Source organism: Sparus aurata, chromosome 2 (assembly GCF_900880675.1).
Source record: "Sparus aurata chromosome 2, fSpaAur1.1, whole genome shotgun sequence".
Taxonomy (NCBI): Eukaryota; Metazoa; Chordata; class Actinopteri; order Spariformes; family Sparidae; genus Sparus; species Sparus aurata.
In genome coordinates, this window is record NC_044188.1 from 30,881,901 (window position 1) to 30,907,048 (window position 25,148).

At 42.2% G+C, this 25,148-nt stretch overlaps 1 protein-coding gene across 3 annotated transcripts in view; it reads right to left on the reverse strand.

The window, feature by feature from the left end:
* Nucleotides 1–23,684, reverse strand: part of LOC115569121 (alpha-2-macroglobulin) — a 41,461-nt gene extending 17,777 nt beyond the window's left edge. Inside the window, exons 1-20 of one of the 3 annotated variants that reach the window (XM_030397066.1) lie at nucleotides 23,431–23,684; nucleotides 20,202–20,382; nucleotides 19,194–19,350; nucleotides 18,031–18,083; nucleotides 17,317–17,337; nucleotides 15,901–16,069; nucleotides 15,708–15,792; nucleotides 12,740–12,860; nucleotides 12,529–12,643; nucleotides 12,331–12,440; nucleotides 11,159–11,314; nucleotides 10,622–10,861; nucleotides 10,107–10,170; nucleotides 8,616–8,761; nucleotides 8,287–8,436; nucleotides 7,830–8,060; nucleotides 7,079–7,169; nucleotides 6,629–6,770; nucleotides 2,549–2,774; nucleotides 2,244–2,370 (exon numbers count right to left, since the gene is read on the reverse strand). In XM_030397066.1, coding sequence (XP_030252926.1) covers nucleotides 2,244–2,370; nucleotides 2,549–2,774; nucleotides 6,629–6,770; nucleotides 7,079–7,169; nucleotides 7,830–8,060; nucleotides 8,287–8,436; nucleotides 8,616–8,761; nucleotides 10,107–10,170; nucleotides 10,622–10,861; nucleotides 11,159–11,314; nucleotides 12,331–12,440; nucleotides 12,529–12,643; nucleotides 12,740–12,860; nucleotides 15,708–15,792; nucleotides 15,901–16,069; nucleotides 17,317–17,337; nucleotides 18,031–18,083; nucleotides 19,194–19,350; nucleotides 20,202–20,382; nucleotides 23,431–23,513 — 2,668 coding nt within the window. In that variant the 5' untranslated portion in view covers nucleotides 23,514–23,684. Of the gene's footprint in view, nucleotides 1–2,243; nucleotides 2,371–2,548; nucleotides 2,775–6,628; nucleotides 6,771–6,832; nucleotides 6,987–7,078; nucleotides 7,170–7,829; nucleotides 8,061–8,286; nucleotides 8,437–8,615; nucleotides 8,762–10,106; nucleotides 10,171–10,621; nucleotides 10,862–11,158; nucleotides 11,315–12,330; nucleotides 12,441–12,528; nucleotides 12,644–12,739; nucleotides 12,861–15,707; nucleotides 15,793–15,900; nucleotides 16,070–17,316; nucleotides 17,338–18,030; nucleotides 18,084–19,193; nucleotides 19,351–20,201; nucleotides 20,383–23,430 lie in introns of all 3 variants that reach the window. The other 2 variants (XM_030397073.1, XM_030397057.1) reach the window with 2 other exon arrangements.
* Nucleotides 23,685–25,148: the final 1,464 nt, after the last annotated feature.

Sequence of the window (25,148 nt, forward strand, 5' to 3'; positions counted from 1 at the left end):
GTATTGATTGCCGCTCCCTGTCACTCTGTCACATTTTGTGTACGGAGGCAGAACAGCTTTTCTGTTGGCTTTTCAATCCAACTCATTATCTTCCCTGCGCCTCCATCCCTCCTCCTCCCCATGTGTCCTATGTTATTCGTCCTCATTAATCCCCATTTGTTGCCTTATTATACTGCCTCTCCCCCATACTCTCACCCCTCCCTTCCTTCCTTCCTACACAGCCCACAATCCTTCACAGAGGACAAGTACAGATCACCCCCCGAGGGAGCAGTTTCTGACTGTTTCGTCAGAGATACTACCTGACTTGTTAGTACAAGTGATTGTCAGCATTCCTCTCAGGGGGAGAGCAATTTGACATTCATCAGAGCCTCGTCTCCATCCGTGCTGATGGAGGCTGATAGAAATCCTCTGCTTTCAGGCCAGACAGCGTTACAACAACAGCTTGCAGCGGTGCAGCACGCAACAGCTGTCAGTGCCCTTAATCCAGAGTAATTAGCTCGTTCTGTCTCATCTTTGTCACTGAAAGTCTAAGTTTGGTATCGGACGGAACAAACAACATCAGTATTTAATTATAAAGATGTGAAGATTGCATGAGATCATTAGTGACAGCAATAACAGCCATTTGGAAATTTGCTTTGGGCATGAGGCTGTAAGGAGGGGTTGACTCTGTCTGACATGGATGCACGTTTTTGGATTGAAGCTAATAGGTGATATTTTTCACAGATATTAAACATCGAAATTACATTTTCTTTTTTAATTAAATCATTTCTTACAGTGAGATTGTGCCTCGGAATTATTCATCTCGTGTTGAAAAGCCTTTAAATAAGCATATTAACAGGGCCATGTCAGTGTTTTTGGAAGTTTTTACCCATTTACTACAAATCGCAAGCAAACTATAGTGCTTAATACACATTCACAGATTTAATGTCATACCTTTAAAGGCAGCCACTTGCTTTCCTTCTCTTCTCTTACTCAGTCAGACAATCAGTGCGTTGGATCATCATCACAGGGCCCTTCCTACATGTCTGTAGAGGGGGCCCGGACCGACTGTTCAGGGTGAATGGATGTGTGCGCTTTTGTAAACTTTATGTTTAGGTCACGGTTCCATTTCCACTATGCACACGTTTTTGTGGGTTTTTTTGTATTTTTGTGTGTGTTTAAATTAACAGGCTTTCCTTGAAATCATATTCACTCAATCAGCTTTGTACCACAGTCATGTTGAAATGTCTTGGTTATTTCACATTAGAGATTAGAGAAGTGTGTGTGTGTGTGTGTGTGTGTGTGTGTGTGTTCTGTCTTGTTCCTCTGGTCTTCTCACTGATTTAAAGAGCACATTCACCTTAGCACCTTCATTCTATAATAATTAGTAGAATTCTGTTCTGAATTATTGCAATAATAATATACATATATTTGCATAGGCCAAGCATATTTGTTCTCTCTCATGAGTATTAAAAATGTGAAAAATATCCCTTTAAGATGCACGTAGAAATGATAAAGTTGTGCGATTAATCTTGAGTTAACTCTGGACAATGGTGCAATAAATCGTGATTCAATATCATAATTGATTGACAGGCCTAATTTATTATTTATTCATCTATTTATTTATTTATTCCATCGAAGACTCCACACTCCACAGAGAATATAGAAGAAGTGAGCCAATGTCCTCCATACAGCAACAGTCCTGCTGGGGAACTGAACCCCCAGATCTGCTTTTAACTCTTCCCCAACACTGAAAGATTATTTAGACTGCTACATTTTTATTAGATAAAAGAAAAGTAAATTTATAGTTGGTCAAGATTGTGCATTTGTCACAGATCGAGATAAAACCTTTTCTCCTTTGTTCATTCCTCGGTGTTGTGTGGTTTTCAGTGGTTGAGAACATATTTAGATCTGTTACTAACAACAAATATAAGTAGCAGTAACATAATGTCTTCTAACATACTCTCACTTTACATGCTCTTGGGTAGTTTTATCTACAGCAATTCATCATATTTTATAAAGTCATGATACGGTTTGTGTGTAAAATGATAATCATGATAATCTGTTGCAGGGTTTTTTTGGGGGGGGGGGGGCAGTTTAACCGCTAATGATCATTAAGTCTGTTCATGTTCACCTGTCCACACCACTACAGTAACATACAGTGTCTAGTCAAAACAGCAAAGCACATGGTGTCTTTGACAGGCTTGTACATTTAGCAACAAAATCTTAAAAACAATCTGAATTGAGTCGGCATCATGTTCTACCTAGAGCGGTCGGCGTTACAATCCATGAGAAGGTCCTGCTCTCCTCCCCACACAGACACACGTTGTACTGGCAGCCCTCACAGTTCCTGAAGGTGTACTGGTCTGAATCAGTCAGTGTAACCTTCACCTGCAGACACACACAAACACAAAGCAAACTCAGTCTCAGAAACAAAAATATGCACAATCTTTCTGTTTGTATATCTATCCCAACACCAAGACAACGTTGTGTATCAATCATACCCAGACATCCTCATACTCGTCAGTCCATCCAAACAACTGCTGTCTGTTAGAGCTTAAAAACCTACCATGATGCATTTGGAGAGATAGTTGAAGACCGTGGCTTTGAGTGTGAACACCTCCCCTCGGATGACAGAGTAGGGCAAAGTGAGACTGACAAAGAACGGCTGGAAGGCAGTCAGTCCAATGTTGGGCGACACACCGAAGCCCACAGACGAGACGCAGAAAGCTCCGGCTGCCCACTTTGTGATGGTGTCAGGCACTGTCTTCTCCACATCCACGGACCCACTGTCTCTGTACAAACAAATGAGTTAGCAAGAGTCAAACTGAAACCAGTTCAAGTAGCATGAAGTTTGCATAATTATGACTAACGACATAAATATGCAATATCATGACATCATGATCTATTTATCCAAGGATCCCCATTGGAAGCTCATAGATGTGCCTCCAGCCTTCCTGGGGTCCTGAACATAAAAACACAATACAGACATGCACTAAGAAAGTACAAACTATTGAATATGAGAAAACAATCAAGCAAACTACACAGGCACACTACAAGAGGAATCAAGCACGAAGTGACAGCGGAGTACAAGTAGGGCAGCAATGCAGAGGATCAGAATGAAAAGGGAATGAAAAGAAAAAGAACACTTGGACTACATACATGGATAAAACTAGAGCAGACAAATTCAAATGATTGAGAATATCAAAATGACATACTGGAATCCGGTGATAGGCTTATTCAATCTTTTGACAAGATATTTCTTTGAATGCTTCTTGAAAAAATGTATTTATCATATACATGGATTTGATAGCTCTAGGCAGCGAATTCCAGAGTGCTACTGAGGTTAGTTTGGGAGCTGAGAGCATTAAGTGACTAAAAGCTGCACCTGCTGTGCTGTAGCCGTGCTGAGAGGCCATGTGCATCTGATGAGCCCAGCTGGACGGGGACTTGGTGTTAATGACGCTTTTTTTCCCAGTAACATGCCAAACAATCGGTCAATACATGATGACATTTCTTGTGGATTTGGCTTTTGTCCGGGTGCAACAAGGAACAGGTGGGGAGTTTGACTCTGCTACCAGTGTTTAAATACTTCTTCTCCAGTGGTGGACAGCGAGAGACAAAGAGCTGACAGTCGTGCTCGCCACTCGGTGAGGCTGCCTCAGAGTTAACCTGGTATGATGTTGACCATGTTCATAATCATAGCTTAGCATGATAGCATGCTGGATCACCAACATTATTACAAATCGTCTGAAGGGTTAAATTAATGTCTGCATCACATTTCCTAACGAAACAACCAATAGTTGTGGAGACATTCAGTCAAAACCACAACCTCATAGTGGCACAAGTGGAAAAGTGATGAGATCACCAGAGTCATAAGGATGCTTCATCTGGGAACCACGAATGTCTGTTCAAACAACCTGCGGGTACTGACCACAATGCTAATATGCTGTTGTTTATGGTCACCAGCTTAGTGTAGAATGTTAACATGCTGACATTTGCCATTTAGCAAGTACCGATTCAAAAACCAAAGTAAATTTGAACCTGGTGGCAGCGCTAGATGAAAAGTTAAGAGTTTGCCAAAGTGATTAGAATTCATCTTGACTGGGGCTTGAATGTGAATAATAGCAAACTTCATGCCAATCCATCCAACTGTTGAGAAGTGTAAGTAAAAGCCCAAATGTAGACTGCATGGTGGTGAAGTCAGAGGATCTCAAAAATCATTTGGATTCAGCCGCTGGGCACCATGAATATCGGATCTAAATCTCAAATCAATCATCGAGCAGCATATTTCAGTAAAATCCAACAAAGTCAGCTTGCTGATGGTGATAAAGGAACAAATGACACGATCACTAAAGTCATGGTTGCTTCTGGGGATCATGAATGTCTGTATAGAATTCCATTCAGTAGTCGAGGTATTTCAGTTGGGACAAACTGATGGACCTACTGACAGAGCATCAATTCAATATTAAAACAAAACCGTCAACCTCATGGAGGCATTAGAGAGATTACCAAAATCATTCAATCAAGTTGCATCCTGTGAGGACCTTGACTGTTCAGTCTGAAATCCCCCATCAAGTCAATTCTCGTGAAGTTGTGGACAAAGAGGAGTTGACGGAGTGGAGGCTGATGCTGCCATGCCACTAGCCTGACTAGAAACAACTTCTGACAGATGTAGTAGCACTGAAACAATTGATCAATTAGTCAATCAACAAATCTATTTAATATTTTTAAGTCTCTGGAAACTAATATTGTCCAATAGCTTTTCAACTACAAGTGCCGTGTTCCTACATGATCACCGAAGGTTCTGCTGAGGTAAGAACAATTTATGTTATTTATCAGAGGGCTTTTTTGAGTGATGTCACATAAATCTGTCTCCACAGTCCCGTTCAGATCGACTGCAGGGTTTTTCTGTGTGCAATTCTTAATAAATAATAAGAATGTATGGTTGGGCAATATTTCATATCATCATCATGATATGAGATTATATAGGGAATGAGCCTGCCCTAGACACCCATTCATTCTTGTAACCATATTGAAAGTACCAATAATCAAAACTTAAATAATGAAGTATTTGTTCAAAAAATATTGTGATAATGGATTTTGGCACCCATTCTTAACATTTATAAAGCATATATATTGTGCATTGTGTTACAGCCCCAAAATATCTTGAGAATTTTAAAATCATATATGCCAGCCCCATAGAGACTTTCTTAAAAAAAATAGTAATATACTTGATTGGAAACCATTTGTGCATGTTTTCTGTTTTTCTCTGATTGTCCTATGGGATTGACATCTTTGGGTCTTGGACTGTAGTTACGTATTAGAGGTGTCTCAACTGAACTAGGGATGTGCCAATCTGATACTCAGTATCAGTCAGATATTGGCCAAAATCACTTGATCGCATACCTGAGAGGGGAAAATGTATAATCCAATCTGATTTATTTGCCTAAACTCTCCCATAAATGCTTTAACTATGCACAACATGGAGGAAAGAGAGCAGCATGTGTGATGTGATTAGCTGGTGCGAGCTTGAGTAAGACTCTCATCATGTCAACTGTGTGAAATTACTTTAAGCTAATGGAAGAAAAAAGTCCTCAACACCACGAACTTGATTGAACACAGAAACACTGAGTATGTTGAATCTTTTATAGGTGACGAGTGCCAAGGAAAAAAGTGCTCTTTTTCCACTAGCACATTTGGGCACACCGAGTCACACATCCATCACCAGTTTTACTGTGTCAAGTTGAGATGGGCCGGCTCCGGAGTAGGTCCAAGCCGGGCCCACCCTGCCTCCAAGTGGAGGCCAAATCGTAACAAGCACCCGTCTCCCCCTAAAATCAATACTGAACTCATGGTTGTGCAGGAAACCTGAGAGAAAGACGTTGTTAAAAGTCAGTGTGTTCAGCTCACAGGACTTTTGTAGCTTCTGACTGAATCTCTTTAGTTTCTCTCGTGCTGTTAGTTCTGTTAAACATCTGCTGTTTTAACATTTCATTGTGTTCACTTTCAGCTGTTCCAGGAGTCATGTTTAGTGACTTCTGCTGAAAACACAATGTTTCCTGTAATGCTGCTTCAGAATAAAAGCTGTCAAATGACTATATAATGGGGGTCTTTTATTATGAAGAAATCCTAGGGAATGAAATGTGTTTGTAACTGAATTAGCTGAGCCACTTCTGATTCTTTGATAGGTCTTTGGGGAAAAAATGTTCTGTGTGTAAAGAAGTCAAAATAAAAAGAAGCAGCACTAATGCAAAACTGATTCGTGATGTTGTCATGATGTGTTTCTTCCTTTAGAGAAGCAGAATATTTGTTCTGCAGTTTAAGCATGTTTTTGAACGGCTAGGTCGATATCTATAGCTTTGTCATTTAAGAGAGGGGGAAAGGCTGTATTGGATTGATGTCGGTAGGCAGATGCTCTGTTGTCTTATTGGTATTGGACATGAAAAAATGGTAGCGAGCCATCCCTTATCTACATTGTTCAATGACTAAAACAAACAAAAAAACAGACCAGGTGATGATGATGACTGTTACTGAAATAACAGTAAAATAACAGTCTTCCTAACTCCCACCTTGCTGCGAGTGTTAAAAAGATACAACATTTCTGAAAAAAATGACAATGTGTTTTCATATGATATATTAGGATTACCCCACGGTAACTAGGTCCCAGATCCAGGTTTCAGGGAAGAATGTCCTGACGGTCTCCTTCTTCTCCTCCTCTTTACCTTTCACACCACCTGAGCTCTGAGGCATCATGTTGAAGGCCATGGGAACCGGAGAGTCTAAGACATCTAAAAAACATGGATTGAAAAGAGCAAAAAAAAAAAAAAATCAATTAACAACTAAAACTTACCCAACAGAAACCAGCTCCCAGATCCAGGTCTCAGGGAAGTATGTTCTAATAGTCTCCTTGGTCATTCCAGCTGGATCTTTAACGATCTCCTTGGTCATTCCAGCTGAATCGTCAAGAGCCGCATAGTCTAGAAAAACATCGCCAAACTGCACCTCTAAGAAAAGTTTACATTCTTAAGGGCAGTTTCTGGTTCTGGGGTTAATATCAATGGACAGTGAAATCAAAGTGGCAAACCATCAAACATACCAGCATCATAGTACATTAAGTCATAACTCCTTTCATGGCAGTTATAAGGTTTTTTCACATCGGAGTTGGTCACAATTTTGATCCCAATATCCTAGAAGTGCAAGACAGAGAGAAAGAGAGAGAGAGATGATAAAACCAATTAAGAGATTGTCACATAATGTAAAAGACTTGGTCACCTAATACATACACAGAAGATAACTACAAATCACAGGCCCAATCCCATTAACAATCTTCACCCTTACCCTTCATTTTAGAGTGAACCCAGTTGCCCCTCAAAACAGAGTAACAAGGACTGAATGGGACAACCCTCCAACACCTTCATACTGCAAGTCTTCAGTAGTTGTCAATGACATTTATATAAACTGACCGTACATTTCCAATAATCATGCTGTGCTCCTGCACTAATATCAGAGGAGCAGTACCAACTGCAGCAACTTCATTGCTGGACTTATTTTAGTTATATTACAGGCTTCATATGTCATCAAATTGGGTGGATGCAATATTGAAATACGTCAAAACGTGGGACTGTCATGAACAAATCTGTAAACACAATGGAAATTAATCCAGCTAGCCAGTTAGCCAAAGTTGCATCAGCAAACTAGTAGAAACTGTGTCATGCTTGTTAGCCCATGTAGCCCCAACACTCCATCCTCCCCCTCTACCCCAACAGGGCTGTGGTATCCCTACCCCTTGATAGATCATCCCATCCAGCCTACTCTTTAATAGCCAATCAAAATGACCAATTCTATACTTTAAAGATGCTGTAGACATCATTCTTCTGATTGGGCTGTCCAAAGTAGATTGAGCGCTTCGTTCGATCAGATGCCTCCAGTCCAAGCTCAATCGCCAGTTCTGGTTCCGGTTCAGGCTCTGGTTCTGGTTCTGGTTCTGGCATTGGCAAAGGGAAGCATGGATATGGCTCAAAGTCTTCCACTTCATAGTTGTATCCTGACAGCTTCTGCAAAGGCAGCTGGCTGTACACCTGCAGAAAAAACACAAAAACATATACATGGGCCTGGGTAAGTCAGGCAAGGTCCACAAATTCATGTTCTTAATACCATTTCATTTATCTACAAAATGCAGTTTGTACTGGCACAGTTATTGGCATTATTTCCACTCATCTCTGAAAGCAAGACATTGTGTTTGTTACAATAAGAACACCAGATGCTAACATGGGTCAAGATAAACCCTGAGGGTTAGTGTCGTACATAGTCCACCGTGAGTTCCTGCTCTGACTGCAGCAGGAGGACGCTCTGGTCGATGGCTCTGACAGAGCACATGGAGCCTGGGTGTGCCTGCAGACTGAGTGTCGTCTTCTCTGCTGGAAGCTCCTGGAGGGACGGAAACTTCAGAGACACCTGCACAGGACACACCAAAGTGGAGACTCATTAGTCTGAGAACTGGTTAAAAGAGGCTGAGTCACAAGTATTAGACTAAAATAACCTAAAATGTCATACTATATTGTATGCGAAAGACTTGGTCTCATTTATTGTAGATTTATGTTATAAAAAGTCCTGATGGGTCACTGGGGTGGTACCTTGTTATTGAGGCAGAGTTGAATGGGGTAGTCCTGGCTGTCGGCCACGGTCTCTCCACTGGGCATCACAGTGTAAACTACCACCTGGGCAAATGGTGCCAGGTTTGTAACCTGACGGAGGGGGATGGAAACCTCTCCCCTGTTGACTGAGGCAGAAACAGAGAAAGACATGGATATGTGACATGTGGCCCCTAGTACACAATCAGGATACATCAAAATATTTTTTTCTCATTCTCCTGATAACAGCTGAGATATCTGTATAATATTCTTCACACAGATATATTCTACTATATCATATTATAGGTATTTACTGCATATAGGTCAATAATTATCTGCAAGGTTAGCCTGTAGCTAACTTGAAAATTAACTTTCATGCTAGCCCTGGCTGGACCTTGGAAAATGTGCTCCTTTAGAATTTGCATTATGTGGTTTTAGGCAAGAAATTTTTACCAGAAAAGATAAGTTTTCATTGACTGATTTTCAAGACTTAATAAACTGCTTAACCAGACTGTTTCATACTGTTGCTAGTTGCTGGACTCTTCTCAGTAGCCACCTTTCATGCGTCAGACACTCTTCTGCACCTTAGTTCCCTCAGACAGCTTGTTTATTCAGTTAGGGAAATAAATTCATCAAATTAATATTTCTGAGTATGCATTATTACCTTATTATTATGTCTATATCACTCTGAGTGTGAAATTCTTTCACAAATAATACAGTGTTCCTTTGAGCTGACTTGTTGGTTCTTTTATTGGATAGGCAGTGTGGAGACAAACGGGAAATGCAGGGGAGGGAAGGTCCCCAGCTGGAACCAGACCAGCCATTCAAGGCTCTGTGGTCCATGCCTTAACCATTATGTCACTGACACTGCACCGCAGGTTAGCTACTTGTGGTTGGCCAGGAAAAGTTGGGCATAACCCCAGCATATATGCTGTGTTTATTATGTTAACAAATGCCAAGATAGCAAGCAAGTCCAATAATCACTCTCTCTCTAGCTCAGCTTCCGTTTGATGCTGAGCAGTTTGCACACAGTGGAAATCTTCGTCCTTTTTCATTGTAAAAAGCTGCTGCTGCTGGAAACAACACTGATGAGAGCAAACAGAAACAGCAATAGACGCTGAAATGCTGACTGTTAGCCTAGTAGTAGTCATATGATCTAGTGTCAGATATACAAATACATACATTCTTAAGCTCAGTTATTTTAACTACAACAGCGTGCACAATGTGGCAGTAATAAATATAATGCCCCTGTTCATGTCACATGTCTAGCTTATTGATGTGATTTTAAGTTTTTTTTTATGTTGGGGTTTATGGATGAGAGAAATTAGATGAAAAATTAAACACTTTGTCCACACAAAAAATCTTAACAAGCTCAGTTCAATAGTGCTGATTGTGGTCTTTTCTTCGCATTTGCTGACAAAAATAGAAATACAGACTATCATCAAAGTTAACACTTAAGACAGCCATCTTTGGTAAAGTAATATTGGTTTTTACCAATCCCTCCTTTAACAGCTGCTGACACCCGACCGTGCTGCAAAATTCCACCTCTGGACACCACCTACATTGAAGCAAACAGAGAAAGGCAGAGAAATCGAATGTGTCCTTCACACAATGTGGAGGAATCAGGTGTTAGGAACCATCCAATATTACCCAGTTGGTGCTATTACTGGAACATCATAATTAATGTTACCCAGCAACCATCAATGTAACTGACCAGCCACGATTTTTTTTTTTACATCATAGCTTTGCAATTCAGGAAAAGGGCTGGAAAAATGCGTATTTGTTATTCTTTCTAACATGTGGTCAAGGTTCTGAAAGGGTGAATGTTAACCCAAAAATATCTTTTCCTAAACCTAACCAATCTGCCACAGCAAACTGAAAAATATAAAAAAATGAATATGTCCAATACTTAACCTATTCAGCTACAACGGCTTCCTCCAAATAAGCACCAAGTTGAAAAGCTAAACCAAGTAGACAGTATAGCTCATTAGCCATCAAATGAATCTTACCAGGTAAAAGAAGTCAACTTCCACTACTGGTCCCTTCTTTAGCTCCTCCCCCTGGATGATGTACTGAGCACGCACAGTGGCATCTTTGTCACAGGAGATCTCCTCGTTGACCTGCATGAGCTTCAGAAAGCTGCTGCTCTTGGAGTAAAATGCTGCGGCGTGGTGGTAGGCCGACCTGTAGTCTGGTCTGCGCACACTGGGCTCATATGGCTCATTCTCCTCCGTCTTTCTGGACCTCGCCTGTTGACATGAAGGCCACAGATCAAAGGTCAGATGTTCACTCAACAACCTTCACTCATCAGCCTCTCGCCCTTGACTATGGACAAATATTAAACCAATCCAAGAAATGGATGAATCCAATAAGAATTTAGGTCTGTGTTGTTCTGTACTCCAGCATGATCGATACAATGGAAAGTTTCTTTAATTAGATATTGACTGTATAACTGACAATTACTGAACCAGTTACTAATAGGAAGCCATCAACTAAACTGATTCTTCTGGGTACAAAAAAAAAAGCTTTGAAAAGCTGTGACCTACCTTTAGAGTCACAGTGTCTGTCCAGAGGGTGGTGTCCAAAGAAAATGAAGCCATGCCTTTGGTGTCTGTAGTGAGTGTTAAGTTTTGTGAGTCAAGGGCAAACAGGTACACTGCCTCATTGGAGACAGGCTTGGTGTCTGGGCCGACCACTTTGACCTGCAAACAAATCAGACAGTTTAGGGTTACAGCTAGTGTTGGTAAATGTCACTGAAAGCTGTTTTGTTATATTTGTAAAAAATCTCTCCACATCCTGACAGAGAGCAATAAATGTTTTTATTTTTTACAAATGATCTGAAGATCGGTTACACTACACTAAACTCGATGTGAATGATGCTCAAATTGCTACAAGTGCAACAAGTCTTTTGTATATAAGAAACACGTGCATATCTTTCCAAATGTAAGAGTGCCATTAAAATCTTAACTTTATCCTTCCCTAATGCAATGCAACAATGACTATGTTGACATACTGATGTTAAGCAGGTATAATATGTACCATTATCACAGTGTCTGTGTTTAACGCTCATTAGTATATGTCACTACACCAAGTATAGCCGGGGATGATGGGAACGTCATTGATTTGCAGGTTTTTGGTCATAAACCAAAGTATTGATGCCCATGGACCGCTAATATCATAAAAAAAAACATATTAACATTGTGTAACATTTCTAGTCAGTTCATTCAATTTCCACTGATACATTTCATCTGCAGAACAGAAAATTCAGTCTGGAGTGATGGACCGACTAACGAACTCAAAGACATTGCCACTCGCAGTTTGCTTGGTTTCCTCACGGTGGTGCCGTTATTGTGTTGGGGGACTCACCCCATATTTGCTGAGATATTTCAGTCTGGACTGGCTTGGGAACCTGCACGCTCATATTTCATTTTGATTGGTAGGTACATCTTTACATGTTCGTCTACATACATGTTCTGCTGTCACATTAGCTACCGAAGTGCTACTTCACACAACTGAGTGGTTCTAGACTCATCTGTATTTGCAAATTGATCCTGTGATGCTGGATGCCGGCTGCTTGGTCCACCAAATTGTGGACCATGCAGCCGACTGATACTGTGATGTCAAGGGCTATACCAATAGCATGGATAAAAAGCATGTATCTTTGTGCTGTGCTGACAGCAGGCTATAGCTCCCAATGGTCATTAATGAGACGGATTACCTTTCCCTCGAATGGGATGCCAGGCTTGTATGCTGCAGGTACATCCTCAAAGGTGACAGCTCTGATCTGACTGCTGAAGCTGGCCCGCCCACTGCCTTTAAGAATGACCCCTAGATGGTAGTAAGCATACAGATCACAGCTCATCAGGAACTAGTGCTGATTACTTCATGAACAGTATCCGGCATTCAGTCAACATACCTGTGCCATATTCCTCCATTTCAGCACTGACGTCAAAACTGTCATCGTACATGCTCTTGGTGAGGGAAAACTCCGTCAGGTTCACAGTTTGCGAAGCGCAACCACTTTTATCCGTCTAGAAGATGATAACAGTCCATTTCAAACTCAATATTCATAATTAGTGCAAGAACTGTGATGATGGCAAATCATTTTTTGTATGTGGAACACTCACTGTCATTTCATATGTCTTGCAGAGGTCAGTTTCTTGGAAACTTGTATACCAGTGAAATCGAATGACGCTTCTACAAAACACAGCCCGCACCGAACCAACAACTGGTTTCCCATAGGTGTACCTGCAGGACACAGAGAAGACTTTAGTTAGAGGTCGACCATGTTTCAGATTGATTCACACAAATAGGGTATTAAGTGGAGATTAAGCTTTCAAAAGACAGAAAGTGTAGTACTGACTGAGAAAGCAACAAAGAGCACAATATGCATCTTGGCACATGTGGATGATACTTGCTGATTATGTCTCCCTACCTTTTCTCCAGGGAGCATAATGGTTTGGTTTGGACAATATTTATGTCTTTACTGGTTATTTGACTGTTGTAATATCTACGTTGGCAGCCACTGAAAACATGTCATATATCGGCTTAATTCCAACCGCCATACTCACAGGGAACAAGCGGATGGCTACATTTTATTTTCTCCATCTGTGATTTTACAAATTCATACACACATCAAAACCACTGATGTTGTCAGGAACATGACAAAGGTGCGACCTGGCTCCCAAACTCCCAATCCCATGGAGGACCCATGGTGTGTGCAAGATCAAGTCTTATCTATTGAAGCACCACCTTACAATCCACAGTAGTTATATGATCCAGGACAATGCACTGCAGCAAGATATAAACATTACTCCCTTTACCTGTCCGTCCTTTTAATCTTGTGTCTGATCGTGTAAGTGGGGGCGCTGTAGCCCAGGAGGTAGATCTGGGGCCTCATTTATAAAACTGTGCGTAGGATTGACGTCAAAAGGTTGCATACGCACGAAACACAGAAAGTGCGTAAGCACAAAAATATCCTGATTTATAAAACAGTGCGCACGCACATCCTACGCCGATTTCCCTTTATAAATCACAATCCACTCTAAATGTGGCGCACCACGCCCATATTTGCCTATGAATATTCAGAGAAACGCCCCTAATTAATATTCATTCATGACTGAAAGCATGCCAAAAGCAGAGAGAAAGGCGAAGAAGCGCAATTTCACCCAGTGTGAGGTGGAAGCTCTTGTCGGGGAGGTGGAGAAGAGGAAGGCTGTATTATTTGGTGGACACAGTGTTGGGTCGGGTCACCAATGCCAAAAAGGCTCTAGAGTGGCAGCATGTGGCAGACAATGTAAATGCTGTTGCCTCAGAAGGTCTGAGTGTGGCCGAAGTGAAAAAAAAGTGATCAGACATAAAAGTGGAAGCAAAAAAGCGCCTGTCGTCACACAGGCAGAGCGTCTGTGTGACGGGCGGGGGAACGGGCCAACCAGAGCTCACCCCGCTGAATGAACAACTGGCGGGGATCATCAGGGAATCCCTCCTGAGTGACGTGGTGATGGAGGTGGAGGGGGACACCGGTGCCGGCCCAATTCCTTCTCACTCGGTACTCTTATAGCAACATGAGTGCGGTTAGTGGTACCGATTACATTTGGGAAACCAGATATTGCTGCAAATTGCGCATTTTTATTTGCCTGTTCACCGTATAACTTTATAAACTTTATGTACTGCTGCGACAAACCAATTATACCTCCTAACACGTCTGGCATAACACGGCTAAAGTTTGGCTGGGATATCCCTGACCTGTCAGCCAATTCCCTCTGAAATGTGCCGGTTGAAACCCGAGTGTTGTGAGCACTTGAAGCGGGACCGGCACGGCGTGGTTTCTGCGGGGGGTCCTCTCTAACGGGCCCATCAGCCACTCATCACTGTTGGCCAGTGGATCTTGCTGGTCTCTGAAGTTCCATTCCCTCCGTATCCTTCCGTTTGCCACATCCTCCAACAGTGCCAAAGCAGCCATTGTGCGCCATAACGCATTGTGAATACATGCCTTTATATACCCATCTATTAGGTAATATCTGCTACACATGTGAGAATAATCTAATTGACTGACTTTACAAGATAATTATAGTCTTTATTTGTATGGCAACAAAACACAGTTACAAAGTGTTTTATGCGTTATGCATTGAAAACGGAGATGAAACGAAATGGTCTATATGATATAGGATATTAATATATTAAACTGCATTCATATCAGTGTAAACGTAATTTGCTCTACTGTTGTCTTACTATTGTTCTAAATCATATGTTTTCCGTGTGCACTCCAGGGAGTATGTTTGTTTATTCATTGTAGAAATATTTTTTGAATACATTTTCACACAGTTTCTCCCGTTTCTTTATTCTGCCATCAGTGGCGCAGTTTCTCCTTACCCCAGTTATGTGTGTATGCATGGGCAAGAGTGTTGTGGAGGACCGCACATTTTCCTGTCAAGTTCTCTTTTTGTAAATCCCACGGTGCGCATAGAGAGTGGCGAACGCCTTCTTTTGTGCGTACGCAACGTTTATAAATGAGGCCCCAGGTCATCTTGTAATTGGAAGATCGCATGGTTCGAATCCCTGCCTCCCCCAGCTGCATGTCGAAGTGTCCTTGAGCAAGATACTGAACCCCAAATTGCTCCTGATGAGCGGGTTGCCCCCTTGCATGGCAGCCTCTGCCATCTGTGTGTGAATGTGAGAAGTGTTGTAAAGCGCTTCTAGCGATCAGTAGACTAGAAAAGCGCCATAGAAACGCAAGTCCATTTACCATTCATTCAACACGCTTTGCTGTGAATTCAGACAGTCATGCACATTTGTCTGATTTTGTTTGCGCCAACATCCACTGGGAACAAATATCCACGTTAGCAGTTCTACGGTATCTTTTCAGTGTTGGAAGGGCACAGACATCACGAACTGATAGCTAATGCTAAGTGGGCTTGTTAAAAATTAACACATAGATAAAATGAATTATATCAACAATGTAATATGCAGTGACAAAATGTCTCCTAGTGTTGTTCAGATTGTTCCTCAGATGGTTTTCACCTCTTCAGAGGTGCAGTTTAGGACAGACCTATTGTGCTATTGTTAAACTCTGTCATGTTTATGTGGGACACTCACTTTCCGCAGACCCTTAATGTTGCCTCTTGGTCCAAGATGGAAATCACACTGGGCAGGTGAACTTTCACTTCATACTTTGGCAAAACTAAAGTAAAACAAACACAATCAACAATATTACAGCTGGAAGTTTAAACACATTATATTTTGTCAGCTGTGAGACGATTATTCTTTGGAGAATGTAACTGCAGCGGACCGTATTCCTTGATGTCAAAACTGTGGGATATTCGCTCTCCTTTGTCCGTTGAGGCGGTGATCATGTAGCTTCCTTGCATCGCCTCAGGAATCATTGGGTGGGAAAGATCCAGGATGCCACTAACAATGGCCTTGTCCAACCACTGGGCTATTCGATTCGAATTGGGATCCTACATCAAGACAGTTTTTGCCAAAAATGATTATCCCATGTTCAAAACAGCCTGGTTTGCTAATTTATTCATTCCTCCCTCTGACCTGGTGCTTCTCCTAGCGATGATCATGAGCAGGTGAGGGCGGCGGTGAACACTTATTACAGATGTTACTGAAACCCTGCCCAGTTTAGAGTGATCCAATTAAAGCAACAGAACCATTTGATCACATCTCCCTTACAATCATATACACACCTATTCTGTTTACATACTTTAGTGCAGTACTGTGATTTCAGTGTAGTTGTCTAGAGTAAGATGGGTCAACAGACAGGACATCTCACTCAGCAGTCCGCTAAGTTGTTGCTCTCACCACGGCAATATGAGCTGCGCCGTTTCAAAAATGTTAGGCTGAAAAAACGTGCATGCAGGTTGAAACTCAACTGTGATGTTCTGTTGTGATGTTGTGATGTAACCATTTGTAAAAAGGGTGCAGCATGTAAGAATATACCTGGCAAGTTCATACCGAAGCAAACTGAGGGCAGCACATCACTAGAGTAATGGCTACCTGCTGCTAAGTGAGCTAACCAGCTGACAGCAGTAACGCTACCCCCCGTTTGTTTTGAGTATGATTTTCAACAGGTGGCCAATTTCGTTGCCAACCGTTGCTACCGTTAGCTATTCAGCTCAGCTGGCAGTGAAGCTAGCAGTCCAAACTCTGTTTTGCTAGGGACGGTTAGCACGCTAACTTGAGTAGATATCTCTCCAGCGCAAAACATAGACATCGTAACATGAAAAATGTAATTTCTTTACAGTATGCTGGTAATGTTAGTTTGGAATCTTTACAACTTAAATTCTTAAATATTGCACCTTTGAGGTATGAAAATTCAGCTAGCTGATATGATCATTTATACTGTGTAAAATGGCACTGATTAAGCTAATAATGATGACATACAAACACTAACTGTTTATGATATTATTGATCAAAATTTGATACCCTTTTAATGTTCTTGTTGATGAGCTGTGTTTTATGTGTGTTAGACTTTACTGCACTTAACCCCTTACAATTATCTAGGTGTTGCTTTTTACTTTTTAGAGCAGTTTTATAGCATTTTCTGTGATCGATTATGAAATGTTATATCTGCACATTGTTTACAGGCCCCTGATTAAAATTAAAATAATTTCATGGCAGATATCAGCAAACAGCACACTGTTGTCCAAAAAATTGCTATAGCATCACAATGACACACAATGACTTCAGTGAATCTTACCTGAAGCTCCACCACTTTGTACTGAAAAAGAAAAAAAAACTGTTGTGTGAAATCAGCTGCACATAGAATTTGCACAATACTCAAAATATGCAATTAGATGACATCCAAGTGTACCCATAAATGTGACAACGCCCTTCTTTTTTTCCATAGCTTAACAAAACAACATGAAAAGTGCAACAAACTCAAACTTCCATCAAAAATCCAAAGAGAGACACTACTGATTCACATTCAGTGTTTTGATATTTTACTCATATACTAAATAAACAGTTTTACTGTTTCCTATGGGACCGTCATCTTTAGAGCTGAAAGGACTTACTACTCTTCAGCAATCTACCCTCATCATATGATACCTCTGAATGAAATTCACCTTCACTGCACGCACTGATGTTTTCAGCCTCTCAACACAACCGCAAAAGGCCTTGAGCTCGTATTGATTCAGATGTTTGGGTCACATGCAGTGTGTGCCAAATGAACTCTGACAGCATGTTTATCACACTACTCCACACAGCGCTTTACACCCACGCTGTCTTCAAAATCAACAAACAGCCCTCCCTTCACCTCCCACTCTCCTGAACCAAAATAGACCTCGCTCTGCAGATTCACCAACTGCTCGGTAGAAATCACACCAGACTACAAACTTCACTGGCTGGAATGACGACAAACATCGTACATTATCAAGCTTTGCAGGGGTGAGAATGAGTAAATAAAACTTACCACTCTAGCTACAGGGATGAAGTTGGCATCCATGGAGACAATTCGGAACTGGACTTTGAAGAGAAGAAGGAAATCAATTCAGTCATCACGCAAGCATCAATCAGTTCACTTTAGTACTGCCCCTCCATGAAGTTAGACAACACTTTAAAAAACAATGTTCCAAACATCATCCTGACTTTAAAGAGCAGAAATCCCCAAGCACAAGATGAATAACTGAGGACATCCCATTGTCTAATTGTAACACTGATGACACCATTTACATCACCTTCAAGTAATAGCAGTCCTAATACTGCTGCTAGCATCACATAGAGGCAACAAGTTGGCCAAAGCAATGTTTCAACTTACATCTGTTAGCTGTATTCTTAGTTTGATCACATTGTCCTCAGTCACATAAATACGTCTAATTATTTTCATCCATGTACTACTCCCTGAGAAATCACCTAAATATTGTATCCCTCAATGTTAAAGCTAGAGAAAGAAATGTTGGATCCCTTCACCTGGATCAGCACCAAAAGTTTAACCGGCGTCCTCCTCAGCTGATCTCTAACCTTGGCTAGCTCAGTTAGCTAGCCTCTCATCAATGAATAGATTCATACATCTTTCTGTGTGGTGAATCTAGTAACCGGCTCATGAGTTTTTCCAATGTCATTTTTTAGGCTTTGAGCACCTCAAGCTGAGTGCCATCTAGTTCCATTAAATTCAAGAGAATTGAGACATCTGTAGTCCACATCTCCAAAACCCAGCAGCTCACACCATTAGGATGCAGGTAAGACGAAAAATGTGGATTTTGGGTTGAATTGTCCCTTTAAGGAAAATCTACATTTGACACCGTGCAGTGGGCTTTTAACTGTGATTTGATGGATGTTTTTTAAAAATATATATTTTAATGAGTACGACTTCTGCCAAGAACTCTTGAGGAACCACGAGTCTTCTGTGTCCTGAATATAAACGTAATTCCTAAAGTTGTGGCTCAGCATTATGCAGATATTGTAATGTAGCCTAAAATTGTGCAAGTGCAGCTGAATTGATAAGCAGTGCAGAGAGGGTAGTGTGGGCTGTATGAACAGTATCACTGCAGTGGCAACGATTCTACCAGCCAACACTTGAAATATCCTCCTGGTGGACGTGGTCGGAGTAATAACACCACCACATGTGACACTTACCAGTCTGTCCAGGTTTGTAGATCGGTTTGTCAGTCTGGATGATATGGATAAAAGCAGCAGGCTCAATGAGGATTTTGGTCTTCTTACTCATGGAGGCGCTCTCACCCTGAATAGTGACATTAATGGATGCCACTTTTCTGGTGCGCACTGGAGGGACCTACAATACCAGAAAACACACATCTGTGAGAGAAGACCAGTGGATGTTTGAGGGAGAAAAGGGGAGAGGGGAGGACTTTTTCCATTTTAAAGTTGTACAGAACCACAATTTGTGCCCAGTCCACAAGCACTTTTCTGGATCGTACATGTCCATTCTTCAGAGTGTGTTTGCAGCATCTGTCACATACAATCATTTCAGAATAGCTTGGACAAAAATCCTCTGCTGAAATTGGGCAACAACAGACCTTCACAGGGTCAATTCTGAAATGCCGTCATACTTGCATAGCATGTGTTTTCACTTGCTAATGGAGTTACTATTACATAACAGGGACTGGAACCACTTTCAAAAGTTGTGTGGGTGTGTGTGCGTGTGTGTGTGCGTGTGTGTGTGAATGGTCTAAAGGGTAGGGGGCAGGGGGTGTTTTCTAGAGGAATGCAGGTACATAGCAAGCCTCTGGCAGAAAGCTGCCTTTGTTTAGTTGCAGAGAATCAAATGCCAGACTGGGCCTGCAGCAGGGCCAAACACTGGGGAGCGAAGTGAAATTAAGTGCTATTGTCACAGAGCTGATTGGGGTCGGCAGGTCATTTTGCATCAATATGAAGCAAGGCCCATGAGTTGCATAACAGCAAGCAGCGGTGTGACGGAAACCAGAGCAGTAATTTTGAGTTGACAGCCTCCATCATGGCGCCGACTGGATATTTAGGTGCATAACGAGCCCAGTAGTTATACAATTAGTTTAAATGGGGGGCTATGGGCAAGAGAGAGGAAATTACACTGTGTTTTGTATGTTGTGAAACACCACACATTACTCTGAAAATGACTAAAAAGTATGTACATATGTTGAGTCAGACCTGGAAGTTTAAGCAGCGGTAAAAGTCCTGTTTGACAGCCTCCTCCAGGATGACGGTGCTGCTAGCATCCACTTCGAGGGTGACGGTCAGGGTGACGGGCTCCGTGGGGCCGTGGATCTGGGCACACAAGGTCTCCTGTTTCCCTCCTCTCACCTGGGAGCTCACAGTCACTGCAAAAACACTGCAGGTAGAGAGTGAGATATTACATTCAATGGAAAGGGATGTGATGTTGACCGCATCATGGGGGACAGATCTGAACACATTATCACAACAGATTTGAGTGCATTTTTACTGAGTTTAAGCATTACGATAGTCCTTTTTATGCATTTTGGAATTGTATTAATGGTCCTATATCAATTGTTGATGAAGGTTTCCAGTCATCCAGGTTACCTGGTGCCCACATTACCCACAATGCAACTTAGCCTCTGAGTGACATCACTGGAGGCAGTTTATCAGATTACATGCATCTTCCTCTGGAGCCACAAAAGACTTTATACTGCTTTTTCACAAATGCAGCAGAACTCCCCAACAGCTGTAATGATGGTGGAATTACCCTTTAAATTAACTTAAGTCAGGCGGTGAAATGCGTTGGTTCTCCATAACTACAGTTCTGGTTCAGGCTCACGGTATCCACAGTGTAGCTATTTTGTTTCCTGTTTTTTTTGCTCCTGTCACAGCAGGCAGCTGTTAAACAGCAGAAAACCTCTGAAAACCCACTGAACTGAATTACCCGCCTGCACCAAACAGCACTCAGTCAGTGGCTAGTGTTAGCTAGTGAACATAGTGAGCAGAGCCAAATATTTTATCTGGTGGAGACCAAAAAAGAGCTTAAAAGCAGCAAGAACGCTAAATGAGCCAAAGAACACGACTCTGAATGAATGGTAACGCTGTTCTCTGTCTGCTGAAAGTGGAAATAGACAAATGAATGCTAAGACGGGCACTATATCAACTTAAAAGTTGAAAATATGTCAGTCGTTTGTTTACAGACTAGGGCTGGGTGAGATGGCTGAAAAATGTATCACGATATAAGTGTTTTCATATCAGTCAATGTCGATAATTTTTTTTTTTTTTTTTACCCATTTGAAATAAGAAAAAATACAAAAATAGCCCTTTAAATGGTGACTACAGGTGAGATTTTTGAAAAAAAAAAAATCACTTTCAAGGTATCAGAATCAGACGCTCAGCTTTGTACTGCAGTGAACGGAGTCCAGATGCAAAGCAAATTTTAACCACCTAAAACAAGGCTCACCTAAAAAAGTCTATATCAGTTCAAGTGTACGTTGTATAGAGAAAATTCACACCGCTTTACATCGCCGTCAGACCGGCCTTTCTTTTGGCACTACATTTTCTCGACTGTGGAACCTCCGTTTCCATCCCAACTGGGCTGTTGCGCTAATGCGTAGGGATACGGAGGCTCTACGGTCTGTGTCTGACATTGTTAAGTTTCGTTTTGATCAAAAGTAAACAGAGTTGCGTGCATGAACCTCTCGTCCAGCAACTGGGCCTCACACTGTATTTCGCCGCTCGCAGCTCACCTGTTTCTAACAGAGTTCAGTGAAATAATCGAACGTATTTTCTATTGATATTGATCACGTGTCTATCACGATAGCCCTATTAGACATAAATCTACAATTGCACTTTTGACTTACTTGTCAAGTGTAAGGACATCTGGATCGTAATTTAATTTACTTTACTATACTTTAACTTAAATGCATTTTCTACCACTAGGGGTCTCTTAATCAAAACAATGAGGACAAAAAAGATGTAGTTTGATGACATTGTGAAGCAGCATGGAATCATGGGAACTGTTGTCTTCATTGTCATCAACCACCACTGAAGATGAAAATGTGTCTGCATGACCCAGGCAGAAATGCCTTCACAGACGAGGCAACGTATTTACATATATCATATAATCTGCATCAGATATTCTGTCAACACAATCTGGGAACTGTGACTTTGTTGTTCTGTTCTGTACATGTGACATCTGTTGCATGCCTGTCCATCCTGGGAGAGGGATCCTTCTCTGTGGCTCTTTCTGAATAGGTTGTTTTTCTCAATATTGCAAGTTTTTCCTCACTCGAATCAAGGGTGCAAGAACAGAGGAGCCCACTGAGGCAATTGTGATTTTGATTCAATTCGATCTGAACGTATTAAAGTTTGATGCTGTGTTTAGTCATGTTAGCCTACTTCCTTCCTCACTCTGATGCATCATCTGGTGTTTGCCCAGAAGTTATGGCAAATGCAGCCAAATGAACACATTGTTTTCCATGAATGAAGTTGTGGATTTCTCTGGTTTGGACATTTCAGGTTGCATATTTTATCTATAAGTAAAAGATCTGAGTACTTCTTCCACCAAGGGAAGAACAGGCAACTCAGTATTTGTAATGAGATGTGCTATTGTTTTAATGTTCCTCATGTAAAATACATGGGGGGACACTCAAAACAACCACACTATCTGGACTCAACCGACCACTCTGCTCATTAGTGTGTGTTTGAGGCTGGTTGGCACACAGGGGCCTGCTGCTGCCAATGAGAAGTAAAGGACACATTTAATTGAGTTTTGGGTGGTGCTGCAGAGAATATTGATGCCATTTTAGCCAGAGAGGAAGCTGCATGCTGATTAAAAGTCATTTGACTCTGATACCACACAATGAAAGGCATTTGAATCACGATGACCACGGAGCAGATAACACACAGGGGCAGAAACAAAGGTCAGAGCGGATCAATATGCACTGATAGTGAGCTGGTCTGTGGGACTGAGAGCTGGTTGGCTTTAGAGTCTGAAAACAGAATTGTGAGGAACAAATGCAGCGTTCTCTTCACACTGAAACAACCAACTCAGTCCTCATCACTCACCCGTCCACTTAGTAACGTGAGAGGCTATCAGCAGGTTATTTATCAAATGGTGGTAAATGTTAGCAGATGGAGGAACTCTGTCTCTCTCACACACACACACACACACACAGTATTGCATAACAGGATCCTGAGGCCACCGTCGTACTTTGTGCCTCGCCAGTGGGACGATGCAGGGTTCTGGTCCCGGCTGAGACACAGCCTCCTACAGTACGACATCATTTCGACCTTTTGATGACTTCATCACGCAGCTTCTTTTCCTGCAAACACTGGCGCGTGCACCTGGCGTCTACTGGCGTGACGCACACAACAAACTTTTGCAGACGACGTGAGAGGCGACACTGTATCCTCTAACAACACTACTGCTTTTACTTACGTGTCATTGAGGTGGGCCGATGTCGCAGTTCGCAGGAGCGTTGATGCGATGATGACAGCAAACATTTGGAGGAGAGGTGCCATGTCTGCACCGCAGAGTCGCTGCTTCGCAAGCAGCGGGACGACTGGAGCGGACCGGACCGGACAGCACCAGAGGAGGACGCACTTCCAACCTGCAACCCCACTGTGGGCCGGACTCACAGACACTGACGGATGTGCTGGGCACAAAGTTGCTCAAACGGAGGGGGCGGTGGTTCGCTGTTTATACCCCCAAACCACCGCCACCCCCTCCCTCTTCAGTCACTCCCCCCTGAGTTCGTTGGACCTCTGCAGCCTCCTCCCTATTCCCAAAAGAGTTTCACTTCCCAAAAGTTGAATGAGGCAGCAGCCAACTCCTCCAGTTTCTGTAGAATTTGACAGAAGTCCACACCGCAGTGAGTGGGGGCTGGGAGGAGTGGGTGGTGGGGAAGGTGAAAGGAGCCAGTGTGTGATACAGGCATGATGACCGTGCAATTTCATGGCGGTTGAGCAACAACAGGCCTGACTGCAGCAGGCCGAGTATTGAAGACTCCAGAGATAAGACGGGAGGTCTCACTGCAAGTGGGGCCCCGAGTGTCTCCACAAAGACCCCTGCAATCATGTCTGCCTTTTGGAGGAATTATAATTATGAAGTCTACATTCCACAACCACTCTTTGTCCATGCATCATGTAAGAAACAGTACATATGGGGGAGTCTGGCCCTTCATGTAATCAGCTGTGTGTGTATATGGCCCTTGAGTCAGGGTCACAAGAGACTTTTTAAAAAAGCATGACCGAATTGATGCAATCAAAGCCAGCGCTGTGACTTCATATATCTGGACATAAGGCTGGAAATGATGCATTTCTAAATTGAACTGGCTCCCTGTTGACATGGACTGTGCAGATACTGAACTGTTTTTAGCCTCAGATTGGTCAGTTTTAGTATCAGACTGAATTTCCGCCTGGTGTCTGATGGTCAGTTTGAGCTGGGATGTGGTGCCACATTAATCATCCCTGAAGCAATCCTGACATTGGATGGTACAATGGATTTCTGGCATTCCCGTTGTTTGGTCAACTGTGCTGAACTTTGATCAGCTCTGCTGTCTGATCTCCCAGGGTGTGCAGGTTGATTGATCCATACTCTGTAGGCAAACTGAGCAATGTCTTATGTGTGGACTCCTATTTAATTAGAATTTAATTAGTAACACATGAGGATGCTCATGAGTGTGGGCGAGCACATGGGCCAGGTAATACAAATTACTGCTGTTGGTTTCACACTAGCTATTTCAATGATCACCAGCTGATGATGGTAGCACATCAACACATGTAGCAATGTGCCATTGAAAGCAGTAAAGAAGATTGATAGCTACCAAACAATGCCGGATTTATAATGTTACTGCTCAGCAGCTCAGAGCCTCCCACTCTAAAGGACAGAGTTGGGTGCAGAGCCAGACCTTCTGGAGGAATAAACACCCCCCCCCCCCACATTATGCCGTCAAGATTATGTTCCTGTATTATGAGGGAGTAAGAATCCTTCAGGTGTGACTGGCTCTATATAAGGGCTGTAGCTGTGCGTAATGGCTGTGCCACGTGATGCAACTGCTGCTTTGGTGTCCCAAAAGGACATTGCCAATGCGCAATTTAGGCAAGAGTGAGTTTTCAGGGACGGTTCTGATGGTCTGGCCCACGATAATAACCGCA